Source organism: Cyrtonyx montezumae, unplaced genomic scaffold, assembly GCF_038088225.1.
Source record: "Cyrtonyx montezumae isolate F1298 unplaced genomic scaffold, pur_monq_1.0 scaffold_5, whole genome shotgun sequence".
Taxonomy (NCBI): Eukaryota; Metazoa; Chordata; class Aves; order Galliformes; family Odontophoridae; genus Cyrtonyx; species Cyrtonyx montezumae.
Window position 1 is genome coordinate 16,416,980 of NW_027072056.1, and position 27,442 is coordinate 16,444,421.

The 27,442-nt window shown below is 39.0% G+C and overlaps 2 protein-coding genes and 1 long non-coding RNA gene across 4 annotated transcripts; 1 reads left to right on the top strand and 2 right to left on the bottom strand.

Moving 5' to 3' along the window:
• Positions 1-619: 619 nt before the first annotated feature.
• CCDC39 (coiled-coil domain 39 molecular ruler complex subunit) lies at positions 620-17,530 on the top strand. Its single transcript, XM_065748325.1, has 20 exons — positions 620-730; positions 1,013-1,132; positions 2,234-2,380; positions 3,298-3,456; positions 4,439-4,531; positions 4,616-4,744; positions 5,312-5,503; positions 6,349-6,452; positions 6,808-6,940; positions 8,579-8,773; positions 9,468-9,632; positions 10,086-10,223; positions 10,467-10,675; positions 12,118-12,241; positions 13,294-13,453; positions 14,505-14,611; positions 15,314-15,454; positions 15,599-15,778; positions 16,019-16,107; positions 16,663-17,530. The coding sequence occupies exons 1-20, from the start codon at positions 620-622 to the stop codon at positions 16,802-16,804; spliced, it is 2,838 nt and encodes a 945-aa protein (XP_065604397.1). The 3' UTR covers positions 16,805-17,530.
• On the bottom strand, positions 4,908-7,424 carry LOC136056241 (uncharacterized). 2 transcript variants are annotated; one of them, XR_010622922.1, is made up of 4 exons: positions 7,330-7,424; positions 6,044-6,139; positions 5,483-5,550; positions 4,908-5,060 (listed from the first exon to the last, which is right to left on the bottom strand). It is a non-coding gene; the product is annotated as an uncharacterized LOC136056241 (long non-coding RNA). The 2 variants fall into 2 exon arrangements; XR_010622921.1 differs by having other exon boundaries at positions 7,305-7,424.
• TTC14 (tetratricopeptide repeat domain 14) lies at positions 17,447-26,988 on the bottom strand. The gene is given in 13 exon segments (XM_065748415.1): positions 17,447-17,457; positions 18,198-19,150; positions 19,895-20,004; positions 21,938-22,055; positions 22,784-22,906; positions 22,987-23,106; positions 23,533-23,604; positions 24,228-24,380; positions 24,910-25,039; positions 25,125-25,209; positions 25,806-26,005; positions 26,614-26,738; positions 26,822-26,988. Coding segments are annotated over 13 exon segments (2,364 nt in total). The 5' UTR covers positions 26,986-26,988.
• Between the last annotated feature and the right edge of the window lie 454 nt (positions 26,989-27,442).

Genomic DNA, 27,442 nt, shown 5'->3' on the forward strand with positions numbered 1-27,442 from the left:
ATCGCAAACCAGAACCAAGACCTTAGCTCTCCTTCACTCACTCCCCCCAGGCACTGCTAAGGAGGTACCACGGCCGCAGCCTTCCGACGCCTGGAAGAGTACAAATAAAGGGCACCAGGAGCCAGAGCGGGGCAAAAAAGGGGACGAGGCAAGGAGGTGCAACCAGGAGGTGCTCCCAGTGCTAGAGCTCACCCGAGGCACGGAGAGATGGCGAAGTGCTGCACGAAGAGGCAGGCAGAGTTTTGTTCAGCAACTCCAGCAGCTCTTCCTCCCCTCCGAGGAGCCGGGCTGCAAGAACCCGCGTAGCGAGCGACCAGAGCCGCTCAGCATGAAGCTGCCTGCTGTGCTGGACACAAGGAGGCGGGGAGAATTTCTAAACAAACCAATAAGTAAATGTGAAATTGGAAAACACCTGCTGTATAGCTGAGGTCATAGAACATAAACTTCGGGAGCCGACGAGCCCACGCGGTCCGCCCGCCCTGAGGCGCACAGCCCCCCGCGGCCTACGGCCGTCATTGCGCGGGGCGGGGCGAGGCGGGGCGGGGCCCTCGGCTCCTCACTTCCCGCTTGCTCTCCGGTTGCTAAGGCGCTCGGCCGTCCTCCTCCAGTTCCTGCGGCCATGCAGGGCACCGGCAGCCGCTCCGCCGCCTCGGTGCTGGCCGAGCTCCAGTGGGACGATGGCTACGCCGTGCCCATGGCCAACGCCGAGAACAAGGCGCTGGAGGACGACGTGAGCGCGGGGCTGCGGCAGTGGGAGCGGGAGGCGGCGCCAGCTCCGTCCGCGGGGCTCTGGAGCGCTTGGGGTACGCGCGGGCGCTGGGTGAATGCCGGCCCGCCGTGTGAGACCGGGCAGACCTTGCTTATCTTGGTCAGCAGCGGGTCGTAATGGCTCCGATGCTTTCGCTGCTGGTTAAAAATTCTTACGTCTTTCACTGGGTTTCTTCGGACAAGAAGTAGCAGGTAAAAAGCGCTCCCCCAAAGCGGTTAATTGACAGTTCTAACTCTTAAACAGCTGCAGAAGATGGAAAAAGAAAAAGTAAACCTGCAGAATCAGCTGGCTGACTTCGAAGAGCGTATCAAAGCGATGGCGTCTCATTTGAAAAACGTGAGACAAGAGTTCAGCTTCACCCAGGTAAACTGACACGCCTGGCAGGCCTGCGGCATCACGCACGTTTGGGATCTGAGCGCCTGGCTCTGGTTGGCATCCCTGCCTGCCCGGCAGCATTGCACGAGTTCCTCTGGCCTTTCAACCACGACCTACACGAGAAACATAAGTGAAACCATGGCCCTCAGTGATGGCATCTGATGGTCTGTGAAAAAGGACCATCCTGGATCAAATGATGGTACCTGGAAAAAAAAAAAAAGCCAAGAAGGATGCAGTTTAGATTCCTGTAGTATAGATTTAAAAAAAGGAAAAAACAAAAGTCTGGAAGAAAATGAGTATTAGGGAAAAACATTTTTAACCTTTTTAACAGTCAAGAGTTAATTGTGAAATTCTAATAAAGAGTAAATTCACAGACATGAGAAATGAAATGAGATGGTAAAGGTGCAAGTCTGCATTTTCACTCCGAGTTAATTGGCTAAAACGGGCTGTTTAGCTTTCTAAAGAGTTCCAAGTCAAACCTACACCTCTAAAGTCTTGACTACAACTGAACAACTTCTTTCCTGTTGCTGTGCTGGTTTCACATTTTAATCGTCATTTGAGGAAAGAGGCAGCACGCACCATGCAAGAGAAGCTTCTAGAAAGTGGCAGATTTGTATTATGTAGGGGAAAAATCCTGTCAAATCACTTTGTCAGAAAGATTAGACAGTATACTGCTGTAGGCCAGCCTGATGGTCTCTGCACAGAACAATAAAAGCATTTCTTTCCCTGTACCTTCTGAATCTTACATAAAGCTGCTGTGAGATTAAGACTTCCATTCTGATTTAGTCTTTGGAAGATGAGTATCCAGAATTTTGCATGAAATCTCTCTGAACTGGGCTCCTAGGGCTATATGTGGTTAATCTGTGGATATCTGATACAATATGTGTATTAAAAATATATATATATCTACATACAAATAATACAAACAAGTACATAAAAAGAATGCATACATTTGAGATACAGAACTCTCAACAATAATGATACCCTGAAAATCCATGTATTTACATGACAAAATCATGTCATTTCTTTTGGTTCCTTGGTGATAAGAGCCTGTTGTCTGTTGTAAAATGCTGAACTCTTATTCTCTAGTCTCTTTACAAAGCCAGAGAGAACGAAGTTGAAACTGAACAACATTTTAAAGCCCTTGCTGAAAGAGAACGTGGACATCTTAAAAGTGAGATCAAACGACTGGAAGATGAGATAGCTTCCTTAAGAGAAAAGAAAAACAGTCAAGAAGTAAGGTTCAAAACTTTTGCAAAGAATTTTCATATTACAGTTATATTTTATTACTTTTATCCTCGCAGCTGAAGAAGTAATATTATAAGTCAAGATATCTATTAATAATTAAAATTTTTAAATCATAATAAGGTAAATGGAATGACATTGAGGTTCTTCTTGCACAGACTGGTCCAAACTTAGCAAATATTAACTAGATATTGAAAGATTTCAATTCTTAATGCCATATACACAACCACACATCCACATCCCAATTTTTATTAACTTTGGAGGTTATTTTCTTTATGGTTTACATATTAGATTGTTAGTGGCAAGTCTTCTTCCCCCCATACATTAAATTCACAGTATGATTTCAAAATGCAAAGATTTCTGTACATTGAAAAAAAAAATTGCAGTATCTTCATACTTCACGGTCTTATTTTTCTACAAATCATTTACATTTTTATTTTTTGTATTCAGCTGCCTCCAGGTGCTATCACATTTATATTAGGAAGCCTCTTCACAGTAATACATGATCATTTGTAAATTCATACAACAGGATAAGGATCTAAGAACGAGGTGCTAACGTGTGAGGGAGAAACTTCACCCTGTGTTGCTTCAGATCAGTGTATTACACAAACCAACATCTTGCACGTGGCTGTCACTTGCCAGGAGTTGACATTTCTGTTTAAAATTCTTGGCCTTGTTGCCTTGTTTTTTCTTTAGGATATATATTAGCACTTCTCAAACACAATTAACAAAAAGCAAACCAACAAAAACAACTCAAACCTGCTTATCAGTTCTACTGACAACAAGATGTGTGTTAACTTGCTACAGTAGCGTGAACCAATTGTTTCAATTTCTGATCAAATTATTATTAGTAGTAGTATTATTAGCTATTTAATATTAACCCTTAAATTTATTTCAAATGTTATTAGAATACTATAAATAAAACCACGAAGAAGTTGGAAAGCTTAAAACAACAGATGAACTGCGATGAGGAAGTTCTGGAGAGTTGGATAAAGGAATCAAATCACAAAGATAATGATATTATCACAATCCAGAAGTATGCGCAGCAAGATGAAGGAAAACTAGGAGTAAGTAGAAATGACTGCAATTTTCCAAAACAAACGTTTGTTTTTTTTTTTATCATCTAAAGGCTCTGTTATATTGTCAGATCAGGTAATACTGAGATTTTGTACATTTTAAACTCATGATTCCTACTTAGCACAGGAGTGGAACTTGTATAAGGCTCATGTGAACTTGAATAAAGCTCATTTCAAAGATAAGAGAGAACATGTTTGAGAGAAGATGAAAGACATAACTGAAGACAGAAACTTCTTTCTCCGTAAGGGTAAAATTTGACGTTTTCTGAGGTGTACAAATAACTAATAAAATAAAAAATTAGACAACTGAATTACACTTAATTCAGTAGGAATTGTTCAAGAACGTGTGTCAAATTTGGAGAAGCAATGTCTATTTTTCCCTTAGAACTAAAATGTTTAGTATTACTTAGTACAAAACACCACTTTTCATTAAAGCTGCCTAGAGTAATGAAGGATGATACAGACACTCCTGTCACGAGTTCAGACTTCCTAACGGTTGGTTCTGAACTACAATATTAATTTAGAAACATCCCTTCTTTTTACCTTTTAAATAGAGTGGGGAGAAAACCGATTTTTACTTATTAAATACTTCAAAAAATCGGTTTTTACAAATCGTTTTTTAATACCACAAATCTTTAATTTAGACAAATAGTCTCACTGATAACATCTACTTTAGCAAGTCACATGGTGTGCTAGGAAGAGCTGAGCAAAACAGCTGGTGCTGAGGACTCCACACACACATCATGCATGTGGCAAAAAGGTTCTTTTGGCTTGGCTGCAGTCTGGACCTAAGGGACATAAGATTATGAAGAAAAATTTGGGGGGCTAGGTTCTCAGTTCTTTGTTCTCTAAAATACAATAAAACAAATGCCTCAACAACTCCATCCTTAGCTGCTGCACAGCTTTAGAAATTTAAGATACATTAATATATTTACTTCTAAATACAGTCTATTTCCATATCATTTCATTTCAGGCACTAATCCTTCAAGTAGAAAAGTTGACCATGCAAGCAAATCAGAAACGCAGAGCTCTTGATAATGAGCTTACAGAAACCATAACTGCTCAGGTTTGTGCATCCAGTTCTTGAAGTATCTTTCCTTAGATAATGCTTCAAAAACGAGGAATCATAGGGATGCTTTCTTTTAAGCAGATGGAGCTCGACAAGACAGCTGAAGATTTACGTAGAGTTCATCAGGAAAGGCAAGAAGTCATCAGGCAGTGGGAGAATGCAATACAACAGATGCAAAAAAGAGACCAACAGATCGATCACTGCGCTTTGGTAAAACTGCTTTACCTGATTTATATTGCTGTATCAGCCTACTTTTCTATCTGTGAGATTGAGAGAAATTTTGCCACTTACACATGAGAACAACTGTTTTCTTTAGATGTTCAGTGCTCTTTTTATGTTGATTGTATTTTACTAAAATGTTTACAATGTCCATATATTTCTGAAATGCAGTCAGTATTTATTTTGAAAGCATTCTCTCTCAGTGTAAATAACAGTGCTCTGCTCGATGCTGAATCAGGTTTAATTTTCAGACAGAAAGTGCAAAGCATGCCAGTTCCAGTACTGCTCTTTTGTATGACCTAAGAATCTAAGAAGCAACAGTGTTATTACTTAGAGTGCAAAGACAGTCAGCAGCAGTGAGGGGATTACATCTGGGCTGTGATATAAGGAAAGGAAAAGAATATAATGAACATTCAGAAATGGAAGGAGTTAGCATTTCTACATCTGTGAACAGATGTATGAGAAGTCTTAACATTAATCTGCCTTTTGGTTTTGCTCTTCACTGATCTAACACATCTTACATCGTGCAAGAAAATCTAAGTGTTTTTCCTTTGATAGTTACTAGCCGAGTTAAAACAAGAGATGCGAAAGAAAGAAAGTGTGCTGAAAGAGAAGGCTTCCTTTTTAGTGAATGAAACTGTTAATAATATGGAATATGAAAAGAGAATTTCTTCTGCTGAGCGGGAAGCAGCCAGTCTCCGGAAAGAGCATCAAACTCAGGATACTTACAGAGTGCAGCTGGAGAACGAGGTGAGGATGTCTAGTCAGTTCAGAAAACCCAACTGAAGCTACAGCTTCTTAATTTTGATTGGATGGAGGAAACACATGAATAGCATTTATTTTTCTGTTCACATACTAGACTTTTCAGTAGTTCAGTAAAATGTCTGTTCTTCCCAGTTTACTCTTGATTATTTGGATCTTAAGTATGAACTTAATCCCTTCAATGATAGCATTGAAGAAAAGAAAACAAGCATACAGCTGTTGAGATGAGCCTGTATTCTCTATGGAGTTGATATTAAATGAATTCATTTTTCTCTTAAATTATATAACACTATTAGGTACTTCAGAAGAAGGTGTGTTGCCTTTACTATACCTAGAATCCAGGATTGTATAAAGATCAGAGAAAACTCTTCCAAACAATTCCTGTCCTATACTGTCAGAAGTGAGTGCTGACTGCCCTTGCACTCAGATTAAAATTCTTGAAAAACATTTTCTCATAGCTTTCTAATCAAAGGCAACAGAATAAAGCTGCCCTGTGAACAAGAAATGTCTGATACTCTTTATACTTACATTTAATCTACATGTTGAGCTAGGAATGAGCCACACTGCTTCATTACTTAAATATCTGTAGTAGTTGTTCCAGGAGGTAGTTCAAGTCTCATGCATCTATTCATAAGGGATACACTTAGATTATCTGAGTGAGTTTTCTCTTAATAGGAAAGTGGTATCACCAGGCTACTCAGCAAACTTGACAATTTAACAATTTAATAATTAAAAAAAAAATTAATAAAATACTGTTGGATTAACATTGAATAGCTTGAATAGCTTTTCCTTAGCAGGTGATTAATGTACTGATTTCCTAATTAATTTATTAGCTGGACATTTTGAAATCTGCTGTGGAGAGAACTGCTTCTGATCTAGAGTCTTTAAGAATTAATATAACTAATATGAAGAAAGAAATTGAGAAAAAAAAAGTCAGGTAAGAAAGAGACTTCTAAAAATACAGTTTGTAAGATTTACAGATATAATCAGATCCTCCTAGCAAAGAACCTTAAATAACATTAGTTATTAAAGCCTACAACCTTCTGGTTACTTCGTATCTATTTTACTACTGTGTACTGTAATTTCCTACACTGGGAAAGTTAGAAAATATTCCTGGTAACCACTGTTTTTAAGGGAGTGAAACATCCAGCTGTGGCCTCAGTTATCATAGGTTCCAGTTCAGTCTGTGTTATTAGGCAGCTGTTGAGTAAAGATACTTGTTAATCCTTGATTTTAGCCATGTTTTAAGCACAACATGCTTGCAACTTGTTAAATCATCTATTTTTGTTCAGACTAAGCTTTCTTAAAGAAAGAAATGCAGGTCTTTCCAATAAGTTGAAGCTTGTAACTGAGAAGACACTCAGTTCAGAAGACAATGCTTTGAGGATGGAAGAAATGCTAAGGGAAGAAGAGAGAATTGTCAAGGTAAAATGTTTTTGATGGTTTCTGCAAATGAGGATTCATTTGAATTTGCAACCTCTTCCTAGAAGAAACACTTAAGTTGCAATAACAAAATGCTCCTTTAAAATGAAAACCTTATTTGCTTCTACTTAAGACTATTATCAGGGTGGCTAAACCATTAGCAGGGTTTCTCTACTCGCATCTGTGGCGGATAACCTAAGATGACACTGAGCTTGGAGGCTCTGGAGCTTCAGGGTATTATTTTAACTTGGATGTGCTATTCTTGAGCAGTATTTGTAATGTATTAGTCAGAAAGATGCTTTCCGTCAACATTAGCTACACATGACTTTTTGTGGCATCTATTAATTTACTGTGAAGAGATACTTACAGGAACAATGTGGGTGAAATCTCACCATTTTACGCTTTAGTTCTCTGATACTTCTCCTTCTGTCTGTGCCAATACGCTGTTGTGCTGTGAAGCTTACTGAATATCCCTGTGCTATTGACAACTGCACCTAAAGAGAGGAAAAAAATGCTACTAAATAATTTAGACATGCACAAGAGACTATGAAATTAAGGTCAAATCTTGATCCAATTTTAGTTGACGAATTTGTAATTATTTTCACTAGGTTCAGAAATATACGTCAAAATTGGATACAGGAAACTAAAAAGCTAACTTCTGAATTAAGTTCCTCTGTTTGAGTATGATTCAGAGCCTACTGAAGTCAGTGCAAAGTTCTACAGTCCTTAACAGATTCAATACTAAACTTACACTTGCTTTTTCCATCTGGAGTTTTGCATTTGGAATTGTACTTACTGTGAAGTTCAACTACAAAAAAATCTAGTGGGAAAATCTGATTGTGAACTCCTAAAGGATTTAACACATCTTACAGTGTTAATAGAGCCAGCAAGATTGTTGAGAAGCAAAATTTACAATGTATACTTATGAAATCAAGAATAAGTACACTTTTAATCAATTTGAAGAGTGAATTCCGTAGTGTTTTGCTTTATTAATTAGAATATGCATATTCAGACTGTACCAGAACTGTAGTGAAGGTAATTGAGGCGTTCAGAACAGGGCTGTCAAAGGCAGCAGAACACAGTACTACTTAACTTCATTTTTGCAGTGTACCTTACAAGAAACTAATACACTGAGCTGCCTGAGCTCTGGAAGGTCTTTTGTCATTTGGGGTGGAGGAAGGAAGGGAAAGAAGAGAGCTGTCCTCTTGCTAGGGTTATTAAAAAAAGACCTCTACCCTTTCTGTTTCATAACATTCCTCGTTACCTGACCTGTTCAGCACTGTCTTTGCTCTAACAGACCCTACTCAGACCTCAATTACTGTGCTGATTAATGTGTCAATGGTAACTTACCTCTGTGGATGAGGAAGCGATTTAAAAATGCATACTTATGGTCATGTGATAGCAGGGTAGGATCGAAGTTAAACCAAAAAACCCTTTCTCTTTAAGTAAAGAATTCTTCTCGACAGCTACATTGAAGACCATGAAATTCCATTTTATTTACCATTATATTTTATACTACATTTATATTTTCACCATCCATTTATTATACCATTATATTCTCATATAATATTGAAATTTTTTATCTCTCTACATACGATTAATAAATCCTTGCAACTTACTTAACAATTAATTTGTCTCTAGGAGAAAGAAACAGAACTGAACCACCTAAAAGAAGTATTTTTCAAGAAAACTCATGAGCTAAAGGTGCAGAAGGATAAGGAGAAGTGTGTTCTGGCAGAAATTGAGGGAAGTCGAACATCACTTAAAAGTCTTCATACTCGTCTGCGCAGACTTGATGCAGATGCATTAAAACAACAGGAATTAATATACAACCAGGTAAAATATCAATGCACTTGCATATTCTGATTGTTCCCAGGGTGTAATGAGAGCTCAAGTTCCATAATCCCTGTCAGTATTTTACAGTTCTCAAAATGCTGTGCAGTGTTAATCTGAAGCCTGCACTCTGTCTCTACATGTATCATTAACACTGAAATAACTGAAACTTGCTATGTATCACTTACATTATGTGTATTTTGTTACTTTTTGGATCTGATACTTTTCCCACTCATTTCTCAAATCAGTTCTTTTCTTTGATGCCTGTGAACCACAGACACCTCAGGGTAGATTTTTAATGCACTACAAGAGGTACATGCCAAAATCCTTTTATTTACTAATTGGATTTTGTGCAAATTTCCTATGCACCACTTTGAAAATTTGCTCTTTTATATTGGCATCCACTGGTAACAGCAAGATGGCAACTATGCTGTAAGCCTCCCTTAGAGCAGACTGCTGAGCATGCTTTGTTATTCTTCTAGCAGATTACTTCTGAGCCATCTCTGCACATCAGTCATCTAAGAATATTTTGATAATGTTTTCCATTTCTGAGGTCTATAAGCCATAAATTATTATAAAACAATAGTTTCATTAGGTGACTGTCCTAAAGCAACATTTAGATCCAGCGTTCTAGCTTTACGGGAAGGCTGTAATGGCTTATCTCAGACTATGAATTCACTTTCAAATATTTTAACAGGATTTTTACATTCAGCAAGTACAGAGACGTCTGTCACGGTTAGAAGGGGAGGTTAATGCAGATGAAAAACAAGTGTTGGAGGAGAAAGTTGCTGAACTTAAGAAAGCTTTAGAAGAAAAGAGAAGTGCATATGATACTTTAAATGCACAGCACAAGAAACTTCAGGTAACTTCCTTAGAACATTAGGTTGATTGTGTTAGGTGTTCATAGTCTGGAGTACTGTCTGAGCCAGGTAGTTCTGTGAAGATGAACTAAATATCAAAGCCATGGCCAGACAATACTGCAGGATTTTTTTCTTTTTAATAGACTAGAATACATGATTATATTAGTGTTGCCTTACTGGCTGAAATACATACATTGTACGAATAAGAAGTAAGTACTAGACTCCCAATGGAGCAATGACAGCAGCACTGCAGTAGCACTCTCCAGGACTGCAGTGCTCGAGGCACTGTTTGTGTGGCAGAATACAGACATACGGACAAAAGATGATTATGGCACCTGGCCCCAGCACTTAATTTTTTTCACAATAATTAACTAGTAGTTTTTGGTGCGACTTGCATTAACAGAAATAAATTAAATATAATTTAATTAAACATAATTTAAAATTTAATTAAACAGAATGACGTCCATTTCATCAAGAGAGTAATGGATAAGACAGGAGAAGAAGCAAACGGTCTGATGATCAAGATAAATGAGCTAAATCTTTTCAATGAGAAATCAGATCAAGAGTTAAAAAAAGCTAAAGCCGTGAAGCAGGTACAGTATCATCTCGTATTTTTTCTAACACAAGGAACTGTTTTTTCACCCTCACATCTACAAATTCATGTGTAATTTGAAGGCTGTTGTTTGTCCCTCCTGCTATGTTATATTTACAATAAATCCCTAGTTTCTTGTGTCACGCTTCTGATCCCCAACTTTTATTTGAAGTCATTTTCATCACTGTAATCTTACCTTAAAAATGATACTTCCTTATTTTAAGACCTCTTTGGTATTTGATAGGAGAGGATGATTGAAGATAATCTCCTGAAACTGGAATTGAAGCGTCTTCAAGATATACTCTGTAATAAGACAGAGAAGGTTCTAACACTGGAAAAACAAAAGTTGGAGTTAAAGAAGTCCATAGCAGAAAGAAATGAGGAAATTAAGATTCATAAGGCAATGCTGGATTCCCAGATCAGACTTGTGGATCAGGAACGGCACCGCATCAGGTAATGATTATTTTCAAAATCTCTGGTGCAGCAACTCAAAAAAACCTTTATAGTTCAAAACACACTACGTTCCCCTAAAAATCCTAACAATTGTCATTCAGTTCCTTCATCTTCAAAGTAATTGTGAATAAAACCCAAAGAAAAAATTAGGCACCTTTTGCATGTGAACTTGCTTAGAATAGAAGACATTTTAACCAATTTTACCAGTTGGAGAAAGTGAGCGAAGTAAATCTTGCTGTAAGTCATCTGCTGAGACAGTTGAGGCTAACGAGCAATCTTTTATCTGAAAAACAGTTTGCAAGCATTAATTACCAGGCAGCATTTATCTTCGCTGTCCATTATGGTCAACAAGAGACTATTGCTTATTTTGTGACTGAAGATCCTCTACAGTACTGAGAAGAAATCTCAGTTGCGGGCATTTGGTTTGAAGCACATGTTGTATGTGCAAGCCTGCATTTTTCAAAATAATCCAAAAAATTTCAATTTTTTTTTCAAATTTTCAAATGTTTCAAATTTCAGAAAAAGGAGGTGTGAAATCGGTGTTTGGAAGCATGAGAAAGTTCTCCTCTGTTTAAAACAGGAAAATGGTTTTTGAAGAGGTGTTGATAAAACTGATTTATTTGGCTTGTCTAGTATGGCTGTTCTCTTTTATTTTTATACTAAAAAAACCAGCACTGCTCAACTATGTGGATCTTACCTCTTGCTAGTGTATTATATCAAAAGATACCCTCTTATAAAGCAACCATATGAAAAAACAACTTTTCCCTTCTACAGTAATCACGATAAGTATTTGGAACAGGCTTTAACTCTTAAATATCAGTATCCGTATCTAGCAACAAATCAGTGCTTTAACAGCTGCTGAAATCTGGCAGGGCTTTTATTCACTCCTCTGCTAACCACACCCCACGCAATAGGAAATTAGAATGATTTAGTGTGACTAAAGCTTAATAGCTCACCAAAAGTACAGAATGGGTGTTTTTTTCCTTTGATAATTACACAGCTAATTGATACTTCCATGTAATTTGATTTGGGGTTATTGCTTGGTGTTGTTTATTCTCATCTCAGAGTGGCAATATTAAGATAGTATCAGCAGGGGGCAGCTTGTGCAGCTGCAGGATTTAAATGACAAACCTTTAAATGTATTCAAGGAGGACTGTGGCACAGCCTTTCATGATGCAATGATCTGAAATAGGAAAATAAACTTGACTCATTTTAGAACTGAGAGATAACAGTAAATAACCAGAAAAATAGGTGACTGTGACTGAGAGAACACAGAAAGCATCAAAAGCTAGGAGTGGCACAATTGCTGCCTTCCTGCATCCTAGTAGAGGGGCAGAGTGCTGGACTAACACCAGTAATTTAAACTGCTGCAACAACTGCACACAAAATGCTGCTAGACAAACATATGCTCATCTCATTTATTTTTCCCCAAAATATTTCAGTGCTGAATTTCAAGATCGCCTAAATAAAATTGATAAACTGAGATGCAGATATGAAATTCTTACTATTGTCATGATGCCTCCTGAAGGAGAAGAGGAGAAAACTCAGGCCTACTATATAATAAAGGTATTTTATTATATTTGTGTTCAACTTAGAATCGTGGAATCACCAAGGCTGGAAAAGACCTCCAGTCAAGCCCAAACACCCACCTATCACCAGTACTTCCCACTAAACCATGTCCTTCAGTACAACATCTAAGCATTTCTTGAACTTGTCATTGACCAGAACACCCAGATCCCTGTCCACAGGGATAGGCTGCTCCTCAGCCCCTCAGCGCCTACTCTGCACACAGAGCCAGGGATGCCGTCCCAGGTGCTCTGCCACTTGCTCTTGCTAAACTTCCTAACTTCATAAACATCAGTTGCTAAGTTCCTATTTATAACAGACTCCATTTACTAGAACCTTTGGAGCCCAATCTGTCAGCCAGCTGCTTATACTGTATTGTAATATAATACAGTATTGTATTATATGTTGTATTACATATTTGCCTATTGTATGCTGAATATGTTGTCAAGGATAGTGACAAACAGTACTGAGTGCTTAGCTGAAATCCAAAAAGATTTTATCTACTGGCTTCCCTTGGTGAACTAGAGAGGTAACCTTGTCACAAAAGGAAATTATGTTAAACAGGACTTTACCTTTGTGAACCTATGCTGGCTATAATCAATGACTATATTGCATTTGAAGTGTTTTTCATTAATTCCCACAGCAGTCTCCATAATTTTGTCAGGCAGCACAGTGAAACTGACAGGCCTGTAGTTACCAGGATCTTCTTTCATTTCTTGAAAATTAGGAGTCTCCCCAGCTTCCCCTCAGTTGGGTCCTCTCCAGATTCCCACAACTGTTGAAAAATAATTGGAATAGGTCTCACAAAAACATCAACCCTTCCTTCAGTAACCTGGAATGAATCCCCTTGGGTCTTACTCACACGCATCCAGCCTCTAGTACTGTAAAGACCTACAGCTTCCAGAACACAAATCTCAGTCCAATCCTGACACAGTTAACTCCAGTATTTACCTAGGATTTTAACCCCCTAAATATTGCATGTATCCTTCTCTGTATAATTGTCCTAATGTTTTTGTGTGCATTTGGTCACTGAAAATACATTTTATTTTCAGGCTGCACAGGAAAAGGAAGCACTCCGGCGTGAAGGTGATGATTTAGATGCAAAGATCAGCAAAGCTGAAAATGAAATTGTAGCTCTTGAAAACACTCTGCAAATACTTAATAACTGCAATAGCAATTACCGAAACTCTTTCAAGGAAGTCACTGAGACAAGTATGTAAAATGTAAATTACTGTTTGCTGTGTGAGTTGTAGACGATGGTATAACTGCTATACAGTGGGAAAATTAGGAGGCACAAAAGAATGAATCACAGCCAGAGACTAAACTTGTAGCAGCAAAACAGAGTGAAATTCACACACTACTATTATTAGTTCAGCAAGACTGAGCAGAGTAACCACAGAAAATATTCACGTTCTTCCATCTGATTTATGTGAGCATCCTCTAAGCCTGTACAAACACCGTGAAGGAACATTTAGAAGAAGCAGAGCATAAAGATAATTACTGGGAAAGTCATTACTGGGAGAAAGGAATAGCTAGTGAAATATCTAGTGCATAAAGCTGCATATTATAAAAAGAGTACCGTCCCTGCAGCACTGCATCTCACACTGCACTAACAAATCAAACTGTACCACTGATCATCTTCTGGCACCAACTAAACCAGTAGGGTCACAAAACACACCCAGAGCAACTGCACTGCACCTTTAGCTGTTAGAGCCAGCTGCGGTACATGCACTCCAGTGAGTGTAGATCCTTTAGCTAAGCTAGCATATCTGACTTTTACGTGGAAGGGAAGAGAAGAAAGTAGTAACCTATCATCTGTGAAAATGATGAGAAAAAACAACAGAAACTGCACTATTTTAAGGGAGTGTCAGCAGCTTAAAATAATAAACTACAAACGTGGAAATCTCAAAATTCTGAAACTTACCTTCATCTGTTGTTTCTGTCATAAACTTGTTTTTTTTTTCAGTGGAACTTCCTTTATTTAGCTAATAAAAAGCATTTCCATGAGCAATTATTTAACTCGTGTCTTCTGCTGGCTCTGGAACAGTGAATTTAAAATCACTGTCTTCCATAAAGCCAATAAGTGATTTGGAACAAGTAAGGGAATATTACAAAAATCTCTTAAACCATGAGGTCTCTGTAATACTTTAACACTGATGTAGTAACATTCTGCATGCAATCACATTGCAGTACAACTTATTTTGAAATGAAAACTGAGTTGTGTACTTCAGTGTCAAATCTGCCTCACTGTTTGGGATCACAGGTAAGGAGTATGAGGAAAAGCTGAAACTAGAAGAAGAGAAAAGGGTTGCTGATGAAAAATACAGATACAAACGAAGACAAGTCAGGGAACTTCAGGAATATCTCCAGGTAAAATACAAACAAAAGTTTCACTCATACATGGCTGCAGCATGTAGTTCAACCCATACAAACCATCACATTGAAAGATTAGGAAATTCTGGAACAACTTTTGCTTCACTCTCTTTTACAACTTACACTTTGTATCAATATATGTGATTTTTTTATATAAGACTCTACATCTCCTTTCAAAAATTTCCTCGAGTCGCAGCCGAACACTGGGCCTTTTAGTCATGTATGCCTTAAAGATTCCAAATTCCACATTCGTGGTGAAATTTTCTGCCTTTTTATTTATTCCAAACAGAGACACCGTTTAGAGCTGATTTTACTCACTCCAGCTACTGCATCCCATCTCTTCTCATGGGAAACAAATGAAGAATGTTATTTTTTGGGGGGATAACTTGCAGGGGAAACGTGGCACTGCCATGTTCAGTACTATGCTGCATAAACTCACAACCACATCTGAAAACATGTGCATGTAATTTCATTATTCATACAGTCAATGGTAATATACTGAAATTAATTAGTGGTCTTTTATGCAACTGTTTATCCGTTGAACGGTCTAACAAATCTGCAATATCATTACTACTATTTGCTTCAGCTGTTTAGAAACAAGCAGTAGCAATACCAGATCCTTTGACAAAGTAGTGTAAGAACAAAAAGGATATCAGAACTGCTTTATAAATTAAAAGTACTATTCAAATGGATTTGCAGAGCATGGAAAAAAATTTGGATGCACTACTGAAGCAGGAGGCCATCTTCCAAGATCAAAATAAGGAAAAAGAAGCTGTTATATTACAGCTGAACAAAGACATAGAAGAACAGAAGCCCAAACTAGAAAGGGTTATAAAACAGGTCTGTATGTTGATTAATGACAGCTTCTATCTTTAGTGGTCAACAGCTGTGCTGAGTGTTAAAACCACAGCACTTGAACTCAGCAGGTTTGTGTAACAAAACTGCATCTTCATCACAGCATGTTTTACACTTACTTATGTTAAGTGTTCCAGACTCTCCAGAGAGATTCAGTCTCTAAAGAAAACTAGAACAGAAACACAGGAAGAGAAAGACATTGATCTCCGTGCACTGAAGACCTTCAGCAAAACCATCAACAAATTGCTAGTCGAGGTTCTAAATGCGAATCCTGATCTAACTGCATCCTTTCAAAAGTACTTTCACCAGGTGAGTTTTCCAGTTAACTGCCACTAAAATCCTGATTTGTAGCAAGCACCTGTTGATAAGGTGTCTTTCAAGGGCAACTGCCTCATTCACAATAAAGTATACTTAAGGTACAACAGCAGAATTATGCTCATCCACTTTGGACATTTAAATGCAAAGCACTATAAACTCTCCTGTTGTGCTGTATCCTATTACACAACTTCACACAACTTTTTTTTTTTTCTTCCCCTCCAAATTTTCTAGTTCAATCTAGAGCTGCCAACGGTTGCTTCTGTTGGGGGTAGTCAGAGTTCTCCATCACCGTCCACACAAAGCTCACTATCTTCTAGGAGGTAAGTGCTGCCAGTGTTCTTTTGTGGGGGTGGGGATGTGCACGTTCATTTTTTACTGAAAGAACAGCAAAATCATGACAGACTTCCTTCCTCCTGCAGGCATTCCCAGTCTTGTCTCTGCTTATTGAGCAGCCTATGAGAAGTTTCTCCCTCCTTTTGGTCTACTATATTATTTTTAGCACACAATTATTTTTAAAATACACAGTTTAAATTAAATTAATTCTTCTGCAGTTACGGTTCTGTTTTGCTAATTATGCTGTCACTATAAAGTGGTTTCACAAGCACAAATCTGAGCTTCAACCAGACTTGGCACTTAAGTCTGTAATTGATTAATTTCTAATTAATCAGGAAATACAGATCTATACTACTGTATTGAAATCTTTCTCCTCTCTCCAACGTACACCTGATTAACAATGCATGGAACATACTGAATCAGTTGTGATCTAACATTTCCACAGATTGCTTAAGCCATTAATGGTAATATCTGCAAAGACTTCTGTAGTGCGTTTCCCTCGAGCAGACACTGACTCTGATGAGTAAATTTTCATTTTTCAGATCCTCCAGAAGCACAAGCTCAGGCTCCAGTCAGACTTCATTGCTCAAAGTCATAGACTTGAACTTATCAGTCAACGTTCCTGCAGAAGCAGCTGCTGCCAGTTCACTGCCATCCAGCAGAACTAGCAACTCCGACTCTTAAAATCACAACCCTTAAATCATCTTTTGAATGCCACAGTTAAAGCTTCTAAATTGCTTAAGTTTCAGCTTAATTTATCCAGGACTGCTGGCAATTAGACAACTATTTCTATCCAAAATATACTGCTTACTTTAAAGAAATAGATTATTTACTATAGTGGATGTTTTGCATAATAAGTTGACCTTTAAATATCTTTCAGATTTTGCTGCTGAAGAAGAAAAGATCCGTGAAACCCTTTAGAAACCAGTAACACACATTCTAAATGAAAACAGCTTTAACATTAATTTTAGTAATCTGGTATCTCACAATTACTGCTGCCTCATCACAAAACTTAAAACTCCAGGTAGTCAGCTGGCTGCACAGTGCCTATTCTGTGCTTGCAAAAGCTGCAGCAGGGGCAGTAAATCTGTCCAGAAGGATCAACCTTAACCTTAATTACGAAGATCTTACATTTTCCTGTAACTGTCTTTCTTACCTTAACAGCAATATGAAGCTCTTGCAATAACCCAAACAGCAGTATTTGTGCACTGTTTCCAGGTCACTCTTGACTTCTAAACAGTCATCTCAGTTCTTATCTTAATCAAAAGATGGCACTGGTATGCAGTAGTGTAACTGAAGTCAGTAAAACACCGCTACTTTGCAAAATTACACAGTACCTTTTTGACAACAGACATATTAAGAATTACTTTGCAAAGGTGCAGATGAAATGAAATACAGCTGGTATTATACATCAGCCAGATGTTAGCTATTACTTGCAATAATAATAAATTTGTTCTTACAAAAGCATTAGAGAATGTGTTTGATGTACTTAAAGAGCACAGTGTCTTCTCCCAGACACAGGAGGCTTCAGTTCACTAGAGCTGCACATAAAACAACCCACTGCACCTGTATCGAACAGCCCAGCAATATTAACAGAAGACAAGACACAAAATTAAGAAAATTTATTGATCAAATGAGTGATATATGTTGATGGCATAGGAGCTTCATTTAGTTTTCCTCCTTTAATGGCTGGAAGTTAAAGCTTGATGCAAAACAGTCAGATGTATCCCAAGGGAAGAAAAACAAAACCAAGTTCCTGCCATTAAAGTATGTATTTGATGGCAGTTCCACAACTACAGTCCAAAAGAATCAAATTATTTCATCCCATCACACAAAGTATATTGTACAGGAGCATCTTAAGAAAATTTGAGCTTAAATAATAGCTGATATTTTATGTAAGATATCATTGCATCTCTTTCCACCATACAAATCTTTACCTTAATAAACCTGACATTCTACAAGACAGAACAAATTCTGCTTGTCGTTTTTCTTATGCATTTCAAGAGCACGTTTCCTCAAGAGTTACCTAGATAAAAATGCATAACCACATCCAACAGAAAAGCATTTTCTCATGTACTTTACTCTTTCTTCTGCTTACTTCCTTTTTCCCGTTCAAATTCAGCAATTTGATTAAATATGTTAACTAAGTTCTGGGGCAGGTTTCTTTTAGTGCCACTTTCTGTTTGTCCTGTGTCATTTAAAGTAGATTCCCTGTCTGATTCCTTTGTTTCATCAGTCTCCTCGTAACTTCTTTCCCTATTCTTAGGCCCACCTTCATTTTTATCCTGAGGTAACTCATGCCTGTCACTGTCATAACGTTTATCACCTTCACGTAAAGGAGTGCTACAATACGATCTGTACTTTCCCATCGACTTGCCAGAATAGTCAGACCCTGCTGGTGATGTGTAATACCTGTCCTGACCCCAGCCATGCTTTCTAAAGTGTTCTCTTCTCCCTTCTACATCCCACTCTGATCTCCTAAAGTAATGCATCCTGCTTTTATCATCTGACTTATAATATGAACCTGAATATCCCCTTCTACTGGAGAAAAATCTGTCTGTTTTGTGGTATCTTTCAGTTTTGCTAGTACTTGCCTGAGTTTTGGAACTACAAGAATCTCTTGAGTCTTCAGACCTACCTCCAAAAGTGTCTTCATCATCACCTGAAGTCCTCGATAGAGAACAGTGTCTGTCTTTCTCTCTTACCTCTGTTTTTGGACATACTAAGCTGTCCTGCCTTTCCAGCAGTTTTTCCATTTCAAAATTTTGGTTAAGGAAGGAGGCAGAGGTATCTGCTGGAGGTGAATACCACTCCTCTTTCCTAATCTGATCTCTGTAATGCGAGGAAGCTCTGGAAGAACGCTTTTTGGAGCTACGGGATGACTCGGATCTGTTCCGATGCTTTTTCTTGCGTTTCTTGTGATCAGAGGAAGAGGAAGAAGAAACTGATACATCTGATGAAGAATCAGTTGAGGATGAAGAAGAGGATGAAGAGGAGGAAGAAGATGACCTTTTCCTTTTCTTCTTCAACCTAAAAATATAATTAACCTGTGAGGTAATCTTCAGCATTAGGCAAAAATTATATCTAGAAAACAAATCTGCACTCCTCATAGTTTGGCTGAGACTGGATTGTAGGGCATGAACAGAAATTGGGCCTGACTTAGCAAGACAATTTCAGGTGTTTCTTTACCGAAAGATTTAAGATTAAATCCACTGTCCATTGTAATATGAAGTGTCCTTCCCGTTCAATACAGCACTGCACAAATACTTCACAATGTATTACAAAGTATTTGTAAATATCTATTCCACATAACCCTTACAAAAGGCTGCAGAACTAACAAATGTAACCATGAGTTTATTTGAAAGCTGAGTGTTTATGGTCTTACCGGCACTTGTTGCCTTTCCCTTTTGAAAATCTTAAGGCCTATTCAACGGCTAATGCAGAAACAGTAACAGTTAGTTAGGATGCAGACAATGACTTCATTTACTAAACTCCTTAGTCAGAGCTTAGTTTTATCAGCTCAGTTTTATCAGTTTTATGTTTTATTTACAGTTGAAGAAAGTGACTGGGACACAACCATGGAACTGTGTTGCCTTATGCATCATGCTTTGTCTCCATTTAATTTGTGCTTTAGCTGTCAGAAATTCTAGTATTTACAATGGGCCCGTTAACAGTCTGTAACTTACTGTTTTGGGGTGCTTTCTCTAATGGGAAAAAGAGCTCACGTTCTGGCTTAATATGCTCAAGAACAAGTACTGAATATAACAAGGTTACCTTTTTTCCTCTTTTAAAAGCTTACGCAATTTTTCTGCACTTGCTTCTACTTGCTTTTCTTTCTCTCTCTCTTCTTTTGCAGCTTGTTTCTCTCTCATTTCCAAAGATTTCTTTTTTGAACCCAAACATCATAAAAAAAAATTCATTAAAAGTGTTAACACAGGTATTTTTCCCATGCCCCCAGCCCCATTCAAGTGTATAATTACAGCAAGGATGTTTTACCAGGATGGTCAGATTGGCAATGAATATAGTTCAGAAGTTTGGCATTGGCCATTGTTATGATCAGGGTTTTGTGAGCGACCGTATCGCAGTTTTTTATCCATTAAAAATGTATGTGACCAACCATTGCAGTGGGACCCGTGATCCAGCACCCCACGAAACACACAATCCAAGGGGTACAGAGAGCATACGCAAGAAAAACACAATGTTAGCAACGTGGAGAAAAGAGCAGGAAAATCAAAATTAAAAAAAAGAAGAGGTTTGAGGGAAAATATTGTTAATGTCGTTTACAAGTAAAGTATTGCAGAACCCATTGTGAAATGTGTTCGAGTTGGCCGTGTTTGCATACAAACCATTTTGTAACAATTTCACAGACCAGTTTGATGCATAGTTTACGTAAGAAATCATGTTCCAAGGGTTTGTTGGTGATGAGCAGCACCAGATGTCAGATACAGCAACAACGGTCCAATTCAGAAGAAAATGCATTGAAGAAAAACACATAATCAGTATTACAGGAAAACACACCCGGGTGCTGTTTCAGCCATACTAACACAAATGATAGCATGAGACTTGCATACTCAAATGCATATAATGCAAAACTGTGATTATCAGGTGAATAAGGCAAGCTTATTAAAATCTAGTAAGGATCAGACTTCTGCAGTCGACACCACTACAGAGCAGCTCTACTCAGAAACAGCAGAAAGTCCAGCGATGCTTTTCAAATCTTAGCACTAATTGTAACAGATATAACATAGGAAGCCCTTAACGGAAGATAAGGCTAGGAAAACCAAAGAACAATAGCTAGCATTATGTTTACCTGCTGTATCACTGACCACAATACCAGAAAAATGCTGAAAGAAAATAAAGCATTCCCTACTTGCTAAGAATATTCTTCATTTTAACCAGGAGTCTGAGATCTTTTTAATGCAGCCAAGCATAGATAGTGCACAAATACCATACAACAGTTCATCTGTAATGCAGTTCAGGTTTATTAAAAAGCTTGTCATAGCTCCTCTTCCCCTTCTCTCAGCACAACCTGTCAGCATTATGGCTTCACCAACTGAAGAAGTGTCAACTAAGGCAATCTGTCTTAATCTCTCTACTTCATTAGATGTAGAAGCATAGAACACACCAAGCCTCGCTGCTATATTTTACTCTGATCCTCCATGGAAGACAACACAGGTAAAGGAGATAAATAAAAGGGGGAAAACAAACAAAAGGATGACAGATTAGCAATAAGATCGACCACGGCTCACCTGGGAAACATGCTGTGTGCAAGGGAAGGAAGAAAACAGATACAAGAAAGCTAAGACTTCAAAACCATCTGTCCATCCTCCCAGCCTGCTTGTTTGCTTTTTTCCTTTAAATCACCTACTGTCTGCCCTCTTGCCATCTTCCTGTGAGTTAGCTTTGGCTGGTGTCACCTGCCAGACAAGCATCTCACTGGTATGAGAGTATGCAATGTTTATTTGATGTGCTTGAGTGGTTTTATACATGGCGTGTTTCTAGTCATTAAATTTTTAATGTTATTAATCACACCTTTGTGTCAGAATATTCTCCTCCACACTTCAGCTAAGGTTAATAGTTTTTTCCTCTTGTCCTGTCTCCGCTGTTTGGCATTTCTTTACTAAACAGTGGAGTCATGAAGAGGTACCTCTCTTCTAGTAGGTACAGCCATAATGCTCACCATGAAAGATTTACAATGGAGAAGGGAAGCACAGAACAAGACAAACCATCAGTTTCAAGCCTCTCTGTTCAAAAGACTTACAATGATTTTTGATATTTACTGTAACTTAATTATATGAAGAGAAAGTAAAGAATCACCTGTATACGCTTACGGACTTTTTTTAAGGCCTCTTCTGCTTCTTGAAAAGTCTCATCCAAACTTAAGGCTTTTTTATAGTAACTCTCAGCATTTATTAGTTTGTCTTCCTCTTCCAATCTAACATTTAAATTATGAAGCATAGACAGTTAAGCCACAAGAACTTGAAAGTGCTTTTCTATTTTTTTTTTCTTTTTAGGACTTTCTTACTTGCACTATAGCCACTACTTCCCTTGTTCCTGCCTACCACCTATCATCTTATCCCATGTCAGTACAAAAATAAAACAGTATTTCACACATTTTTATCTCCTCGTGTCCTGGTCATCATTAGAAATAATACTGTGTAATTTCAATTTCACTTCCAAAAATAACGCAACTCTTTGTAGCACATATGCTCAGAAATCTATTCCCTGAATACTCAGAAGTTAATTCTCTCTTGCAGAGGCTAACAAATGTTTTGCAGAAGTGACAAAGCATTGTTTTGTTACAAATACTTTCTCAAAAATATATACAGAAAAATATGAGAATATGTATTCCTGTATACATTGCAATATACATAGGAGTGGTCAATGTGAACATCCCTATATATATGGGAATAACTTCAGCCATTTCACAACGCTTTAAACAAGCCTAGTACCCTGTGAAATGACATCAAATATTAAATCTTAACGGTTTTGCAAGGATTTTAACTAGGAAGAGCAGAAAATATAAACCAACAGGCAGGTGTATTTCCAATATAAACACTCCAGAAGGTCAGATGGCAATCTGTGTCCTAACTAGGGCCATATTAAAAAATACAGTATGGAGAAGAGTTCACAGCCAAACAGAAACATAACCCTAACACTTACTGCTCGCCTCTTTCCACCAGTGTCTGACAAAGGTATTTTCTTGCATTCCTATGCGTAGGACAGTTCTCTAGAGCAATTTCAAAATCACTTATGGCTTTGTTCAGACTTCCTTTTGTTGCGTACCTACAACACAAATGTTGCACAGGATTTAATGATGCTTTTCTTCCACAAAGTAGGAAACCCAATGAAACAGGCAGACTTACAGAGCTCCACGAGCTACCAAAGCTTCAACGTTCTGTGGATCTATTTCTAAAGCCTTGTTGTACTCGTTCATGGCTTCCACGTGGCGCCCATCCTTAAAACAGTCAACCCCTGCCTTCACACTAGAGAAAAACATTTGTAAAAATAATATGTATGGTTAGCCTCCAAACTTTCTACTGACAGTAATTCAGTAATTAGGGTTCTATGCAAGCAATGAACTTATTAGAAGGTAAATTACATGAACTGGATTTCAGATCTTCCTTTAGACACCATTTTTATAATTAAGATTTACTATCATTATAAGTAGTCTTTCATGTCATTAATTGAAGTTGCTAAACACTGCTTTTGCTAGCACAGAATCCAGAAATACTAAGTACTCACTCCCTTTTCCCCACAGCTAGTAGATTCAAAAGAAGTATTTTAGCAAAAAATTGAAGTGTGTGCCGTGGAAAAACTGGTTCAGTGTGTACTTTTCTTTCAGGAAATACACGCTGCAGCCTAACACGATCTTACAATAAATTCTGACAAGAAAACAGTGTACTGCTTACCAGTCCAGGGCCCAAGACTCAGATTGCCTTTTCCTCAACGCTGGGGCAAAATCTTCTTCATCAATATTTTTCCTTAAAAAGTAACAAAATTATAAAGAAACTGCACACCTGAAGTTGACTTTTAACACTATAACATTAAACTTATAATACATAACGCATTTGAAATAAACTAAAATACTACTGATACGATGTATTACTTCCTTCCCTCAGTCAGGGACTGGGATTTTTTCAGGATCCACTTTTCCTGAACTGTACTCAGATTGCAGCATGGCTACAGCACGTTTAAAAAAAGTAAATCAAGTTCACATCTACTTTGGGGTGTATGATAATGACACACATACGTATGGAGGGCTGACATTCATCACTGCACATATTTCATTTTATTTTACCTACTAATGAGCATCAAACATCATGCATTTCAATCCCGAGACGTTGACCAGAGTGAAATAATGACCTCCTAAAGCCTTGGCATCAAACACGTTTGGTAAGATCTTACTCAAACAAACAGAATCTTAAATGCTGTCTTCTTGCTCCAGAGGAGTTTGCTTTTAAAATATTTAAGGACACAGAAACTGCAGTCATGGAAACTGAACAAGAACGGTTAAGTATCAGTGGTCTAGGACTTCCAATCAAATGTATATCAGGAGATTAGAATAACAAAGCTACAGGATAGGAACAATGTAAAAATCACTTACATTTGAAGACTTCTCATCAAAGATGGTGGATTTGATTCACTTATTCCTAGCTTTTCTGTTAAATATTCAATTAATGATGGATTTGCAAATCCTGGGGAACGATGCAAAACCTCTTCAAATGTCTCTCCTGTTTTTGCAACTTCCAAACTTCGCCTTAAAAAAGCACCAGCATACACAACACATCATGGATAGACATTACACTAAATTGTATACCTATGTTTAGAAGGCGTATGCCCATACTGACACTTAATACTGCTCACAAGCCATTTCTTTCTACAGGCAGAAGTTTTCCTACTGTTTAGCTACAATGAAAATGGCAGACAGCAGTGACCTTGCTACCAAAGTAGATCTTTAAGAGTCTAATATTTCAGTCTCCAAAGTCATTATAACAACAAAACAGCAAAAAGTAACACAGTTTTACAACGGCAGATACCTTAAGTTTTACATTCAGCAACAGAAGTTAATTTGCTTTTTGCTTTTCTTACATTCTGTGATAGACTGAAAAACCAACTACAGCTGATGCATCCAGAAAAATGAGTGTTACAGCAAAGACCAACAAAAAGTATGCAGTTACTAAATTAAATCAGAAATAACCCCAACAAGCTTAAGGACAGTCTATCAGAGATCCTCTTCAGACAGGCTACATACATTTAGTCAGAAAGCCTGGACAGCATATTCTTACCTATAATGTAAGGGAAAGTCCTCAGAGGTGATTACTCCTAGTTTTGTACTAGAAAGATTGGGTGGAAGAGCTGAGCTGTAGAGTGATAATGTGATCTTCTCATGGTATCGATCGACATCCTTAACAGCAGCTACAGAAACAATACAAGTTAGGATAAAGCAGAGGGAATGTCTCAAAAGTGGAACAGATTCCTGGTGACACTTGCAACTACTTGCCTCGAATAATATCTCCAGCTTGATAATAAGATAAAGGATCTCCATGGTTGGTTTGAGAAGGCACATCTCTCAGTGGACAAAGAGCCTGCAATACAAGAATGTAGGAATTACATAAAATGAGGTGTAAGTACAGAGCCAAACTGGTTGAATTACAGTAATCCTCCACATCTTTGCCATCAACAAAATTTAATCTCATCAATAACCTTTCAACACGTACAAATACTAAATGTATAAAATCTTTTTAAACATAGAAACTCCCTAAAGTAAAACATGCACTAACAGTACTGAAAACAGTAAACCAGCATAATTTTCCTAACGTTTAGCACACACTTACTTAAAAGCATTTGAACAAAACCAGAAGGATTTTTTGCTCCCCAAAATTAAGACAGAGGAATATCAGTTTAATCTTCATGCACATGAAAGTAGCAATAATTAAATGCATGGCTTGGTTCAAATCACAACTTAGAAATCCATAAACAATGAACTTTTCAGGTCTCAAGTAAAACATTTTGAGCATGGAGCATAATGAAAGTGCTCACTGACTCAGCAGAGCATCATAAATTGTCCACAAATTCAATTACCATTCTGTCCCAAAGCTCAGCCTTGCCTTTACCTGTACCACTGCATTATGAGATACAAGATGCAATGCACACCCCTAAAACAATCACAGTCAAATCTTACACTGATTTGTAAATCATCAATCTGCCGTATGAAACCACTTCCCAGGCACATCAACACCATGAAAAAGCCAAATTCACGAATGGAAGTGATCCTCCCAATCACGATGTCTCCACGTTCGATGTCTCGAAAAAATAACTCCCTCCTGATCTCCCCAGGAACCTCCATGAACTGCTCCAGGGGAGGCATCACAGCGTAATACTCTGCAACGCAAGAGACATTCACAGTTCCCAAATGACCAAAGCACAGCCTGAAAGCACAACATTCTTTGAAACAGTAAAACACTTTAAAATCTGATTCATTTGTAGTAAGTTTACGCATGGACTAGAAAATATAACAGCTAACTTTAACAAGGCTTTTAAATATACCTGGAGCAATTTTTTTGTGGGCAGTTTTGGGCACCATGATACAGGAAGGGCATAAACCTGCTAGAGAGAATCCAAGGGGGGACTATAAAGAGGAATAAGTGCCTACAGGACAAAATGTATAAAGAATGACTTAGGGTGCCTTGGTTTTTTTTGGCCATGAGTAGAAGGAAGGCCTCACTGCAGCCCACATCTCCTCAAAGGGAGTGGAGGGGCAGTGTCAAGTTCTGCTGAGTGATGACTGCAGCAGAACCCAAGGAAAAAGAGCTGTGTGAGGGGAGGACTGGGGGGCTGGAAATTAGGGAGTTTCCTCACGAGAGGGCAGTGGGCATGGAACAGGGCAGCAGGCACAGCCCCGAGCTGCTGGAGTTCAAGCAAGCATTAGGACAACGCTCGCAGACATAAGGTCTGGGTGGTGCTGAGCAGAGCCAGGAACTGCCCCTTACCTTCGTTTTCTTCAATGTTTTCAGACATAGGACCATTGGGTTTCCACGACTGAGCAAAAAGCAGGTCCGCCTTTTTGGCGATGAAGCGCTGTATCTCGGTGTCAAGCTCCGCATCTTCCTCGGCCCTGAAGGAGGAGAACGCGCTGAGAATGGCTCCGCGGCCCTCCAGGCACTCCCGCCGCCCACAACCGCCCCTGTGACCCCTCACCAGGCGGACGGCGAACGGGAGGCCCCGCGGGGCGGCTCGAATACGGTCCCCGGGGGCGGCAGCAGCCCGCGGAAGTCGGGGTTATCGTGCTGCTCGGAACGGAGCAACGCAAGAAGCGAAGGGCCGTGATAACTCAACACTTGGCGCAGCAGCTCCCGCTCCATACCGCCGCCGCCACCACGACCGGAAGCGGAAAGCTGCGCCCAGGGCGACGCGCGTGCGTAGTGCTGGGTACGAGAGGCCAGGAGCAAAGAGCGGGGCGGGTCGGTAGCAGCGCCCCCTGGCGGGCGGGAGGACTCTGAGCCGCGCTGAGGCGGAGCGGCGCAGCGGGCTGGGGGCTGCCGGGCAGCTGGACAGACCATAGCCTCTCACGGGACGGAAGGGAGGGCGGCCCCGAGCGCTCCGGCGGCGCTGAGGGAGCGGCGGCAGCAGCGCCGTGCCGCCAGGGGTCGCTGCAGGGCCGCGCTCAGGGGGATGCCGGGGGTGCTCGTGGGAGCGGGGCTTCCAGGAAAAGTCGATGTGTGCTGCCTTGCTAATACGAAGAGGGAGCGATGCAGACCGCTTGCAGCGCTCGCTCTGCTTGTGTAAGCGTTTCTCCTGTGCAGTGTGCAGATACACGCA